The 4,470-nt window shown below is 49.8% G+C and overlaps 1 protein-coding gene across 1 annotated transcript; it reads right to left on the reverse strand.

Moving 5' to 3' along the window:
* Positions 1 to 2,557: 2,557 nt before the first annotated feature.
* LOC142573103 (ribosome biogenesis protein NOP53-like) lies at positions 2,558 to 3,930 on the reverse strand. The gene has a single exon (XM_075682627.1). The coding sequence runs from the start codon at positions 3,900 to 3,902 to the stop codon at positions 2,580 to 2,582; it is 1,323 nt and encodes a 440-aa protein (XP_075538742.1). The 5' UTR covers positions 3,903 to 3,930; the 3' UTR covers positions 2,558 to 2,579.
* Between the last annotated feature and the right edge of the window lie 540 nt (positions 3,931 to 4,470).

Raw genomic sequence — 4,470 nt, forward strand, 5'->3', positions numbered from 1 at the left:
CAGATACAGTAGGCTACAGTAATGCTGGGTACAGTAGAGTAGGATACAGTAGTATTGATACAATTTCTTGATAACTTGCCAACAGTGAAAATCTTTGTGAACGGTCACAGGCCAAAAAATAAAGCAACATACACGAGGTAGTAAGGAACCATGGAAAAAAGAAAAAAACTGTTAGAACCAGCTTTGTTTGGCTGACTTTTTGTCTTTGCATGTTTAAAACTATGGTCAAGTGCTTGTGTTACACATTTCTGCTTCAGTGAACACATGTTAGGCATTCATTATGAAATTTGTAGCCTTTCCCATGTATGTGTAATCGATATCACTGCTTTGAGAATTGGCCCACCACATTGCCTGCAAGACCGTACATGATGGAATGAGATTAGTTTCCACGAATGTGCCTTGTCAAAGTTTTCGCTTTTTAAGCTGCTTACAAGTAGAAAAAAAATGTGGCATACTTCAGCACACTGCCCTAAGGCGCCTCAAAGATGGTTGCACAGCACTGTGGTAAGCCCAGCACAAGATTGCACACAACTGCTCAGGATTTGGAGGTAAAACAGTTACATATTTGCTATGCACGACTCTGCAAGCACCCAGAGAGATCTGGTGCCATATATTTCAACTGTTCATTCCAACTTCTCAGGCGTACTGAGTGTCATTGTCCCAAGTGTCCCAAGCCAATTACGAAGCAACAAAAGAATGGAAAGTGAAGTCGTTACAAAAAACACAGCCCCTTCAAATTTTTCGATTATCAATATTTCATGGTGCTGGGAAGCCTGATGCAGCCTTGGGCCAACAAGCGAAGGTCTAGTGAGATGTGTCTGTGGCACAATCGCCAATTTGGCGCATAACATGGGACAGGCCACCAGCATGGGGCCCAATGAAATGCCATGATTATTGCCTGAGAGGTACCGTGTCTCTAGGGGGGGGGGGGGGGGGCAAGGACTGTGGAAGAAAAGTTCAAGGGATCAGGTTGCATTGTACGAGACAACAGAAAAGTTTTAGCTGAATATGTGCTTGATCTCGCATTCTACAGGGCAACAGAGTACACCATGTGAAGTCACTCGTGGTGGCAGGCTGCAAGAGACTATTGGTACGCTCAACCACTCAATTCAGAATGCTCGCTCCAAGTAATCCTTGCCTCTCCTGACGTGCAAAATACGCTATAACCAGCTGTACTGTGCACAATTCTCAATGACTACTAGCAGGCAGCTGAGAAAGTTGACACACTTATTTAACTGTTGCAAGGTTACGAATTACCACACTTGAACATAAGAACTGGTGCAGCTAATGACTCGGCAACTCAATGGCACAGACTTGCTTCATCATTTCATGATGTTATCACTCCTTAATGTTCTGTCAGCCAGAGGAGTAAGAGGACTTTCCTTTCGTCAACATAATTTACAGCACGTAAGCGCTACATACATAATTCCAATAAAAAGCATCAGCTAGTTGTGAAATTTACATAGGACCAATATATTCCTGTTGATAATGCAATGAAATGGCTCAACCAGAAATTTGAGCGTATAAGAAAGCACTTCCATGTTTCTGTCAAACTTTTACCTTTCATATTTTATTTTGAATGAGAAGGGGAACCCAGGGGCTCGGTTTCTGATAGTCACAATAAGCATAGGGCAGTTAGTTGAAATTTTAATTGAAAAGTAAAAATGATAAGGTAAAGGGAAATAAAAATGGACAAAAGGAAAGTGGGTAATGCCGTACTGTGGAGGATGAGGGTTCAGCTCCCACGGGCGGAAAGTATTCTTGTTCTTTCATTTTCCTTTACCTTGTCGTTTATACAGTTCAATTAAAAGCAAATAATTTCCCTTATGCTTTCCTCGGCTTCACATGGACATCTATTGTGAATGCCTCTACAGTGACGATCACAATGAATTTGCATGCATGATGAAGGAACTTGACAGAGGTGGGACTCTTGCATCTTGTTGATACAAATGCAAATTCCGGTACCAAATGCAGAAAACGCGTTGAAATTACACCACACTGTGTCAGAGTGGCTTCGGCATGTGTGTTCCAGCAGTGGCAGTGAACAACAAGCGATTCATGTTCAAAAAAAGAGTGCAGTCGTTCACATTCCGCATACCATGCAGGCCGCACCCAAGCATTCAGGGAACACAAACTTTGCAGTGGGCAATTTGTGCTCTTTTGTGTTCACTTTGGGTTCTTTTGTACACCCAGCAGTTTGCGTCCCCCAACACTCGCATCCCCTACCCTAAGACTCTATTAAAAGTGCCGACTCTAAATGTGTGTGCTAGAGTAAAATGGTGTGGTCTATACACACTGCACACAGTCACTGCAAGCCTTCATTTTTGCTCCACACAAGACCAGCCATAGGCAGAGGTCTTGTAGTGCCATCTGGCTTCAGTTGTAGAAACTGCTAGATAAAGAGTGTTCATAAGAGTGTTAATATCACGCCCTGAACAATCATACACTTTGGAGATGGCACAATGCACTCGTCACGCAAAGTGGTAACCATCAGCTTCCTTACGGTTACCATCTGACAAAGCTGCAAGAGCGAGACACAGACACGAGGGCGAGAACATAGGGAAGTGAGACTTCATCGTTTATTGAAGCTCCTTTTTCCACCTCTGCTCGTCGGCTTCGGCAAACTGCCTGTGCGAGCGCTTTACAGCCTTCTTGGGCTTGTACTTGACCACCTTCTTCTGCTGCTGGCGTGTTTCGATCACGTTTCGACGCTGTAGACTTTTATAGCGGTCCTCAAGCACGTTTATCTCGGGCCGCAACTCGCGCAGCGAATCCCGCAGTTCGCTAGACAGCTTCAACGGCAAGTCTGGTTCCTCGTATTTGTACGCGCTCAGCCGCCGCGCGCCGTACAACTTGTCCACCTCGCGCTGCTGGCGGCGCTTCTGACGCGCCTCGGACGCCTCGGCGTTGCGCCGAAGCTCCGCCTTCAGTGTCCGTATCCGGTACACGTCGTTGGCTAGCACACGCGCCTTCTTGCGCTCCGCGGCCTCTCGACGCAACCTCTTTTGTTCCGCAGCACGACGTCTCTGCTGCCGAGTCTTACGAGCGGCAGTCGGTGCCGGTAACGTGGGCGCTTCGGCCGTTGCTTCGCCGTCAGAAGCTGTCAGCTCACTGGCCTCGTCGTCATCCTCTTCCTGGTCGTAAAGTCCCTGCGACATCTCGGCGAGCCTGTCCTGCTCGGTGGGCCAGTCGCGCTTATTCGGCATCGCAAGGCAGCGGTCGAGCCGGCGCTCCTCGTGCAGCTTTCGCTGCTCGACCTCCACCGCCCGCCGCAAAAGGTCCTGATGGTCGGCGTGCGACGGGTTGTACGACGTTCCCGGGTGCGGCGGCTCCACTGCTGGAAGCAGCGATGGTTTCTGGTGTCGATGGGACGGCACGCGATGTTTACCATCCGCAGCCAATGGTGACACCTCTTCACTGTCTTTGCTCCAGAGGTCGCTAAGTCCTGTCAAGTCAAAACGGCTCGTCGTCACTTTTGCTTTTCGCGCAACGCTGCGCAGGCGGTCGACGGTGCCTTGTTCAAGCCGCTTTGCGAGACGCTGCCTCTGCGTTTCGCGAACTTCGGCGGGCTTGCGGGCATCAGGATCCCGCACACGGCGCGGCTGCACCGGTGCCTTCACCTTGGAGCTTGGCTCGAGGTTTCTGAAGCATGTCAGCTTGCGGCTGCGGCGCAGCTTCCTGCTCGCAGCACTAGCATGAGCCGAGGCCTTAGGCGCTGCGGGTAGCTTATCCACGAAGAACAATTGCTCGTCCGGCTTACTGGCCACAGAGCCGCCGATACGCTCGTCAAAGCGCTGGTCCTCAAGGAACTCTTCCACATCGTTGATGTCGCAATGCTTCTTCCACGCTTTTTTGCGGTTCTTACTGACTCCCACACGTTTGCGCTTCGTGGTCGCTGCCATTTTGACGTGAAAAAGGAAGGTTGACTTCGGTTATGGCTGGATTTGACTACAAATCCGACTAGCTTTTGAGGGTTGCCAGTCTGCACAGTCACAGCAGCTTCTTTCATCAAGGCACCGCCTGGGCCAGCACTGCGAAGAGAGAAAGGGAGAGAGGAACAAGGAAAAAAGGGAAGTTAACACGGATGTCCGGTTTGTTACCCTACACGGGGAAGAACCGCGTGAACAGTCAAAGCCGGCCTAAGTGACCACGGAGACCCACATAGGTACCACGACACAACGACCTCCTCGTGGAGGTGTGGACGTGACAGGAGAACAGGATAAGTTAGTTATTTATTCTGTGGGAGAACTGGGCAACTTATGGGTCAAAAGGGTGTCAACGGTCGCTGTGGCTAGCGAACGCGCGACGTAGCACCGATACCGAAGCCGTGGCTCCTTGCTGGGAACCGCTGCTCCCGAGAACGTCGTACGACCCGTCGGACGCCGACCACTAGAGCGTGCCACGTCCTGCAGTGGTCGGTGGAGTTTGATGCAGCGAAAGCTTAACGATGAACGCTGCCTCGATCGCTGT

Source organism: Dermacentor variabilis, chromosome 2, assembly GCF_050947875.1.
Source record: "Dermacentor variabilis isolate Ectoservices chromosome 2, ASM5094787v1, whole genome shotgun sequence".
NCBI classification, from domain to species: Eukaryota; Metazoa; Arthropoda; class Arachnida; order Ixodida; family Ixodidae; genus Dermacentor; species Dermacentor variabilis.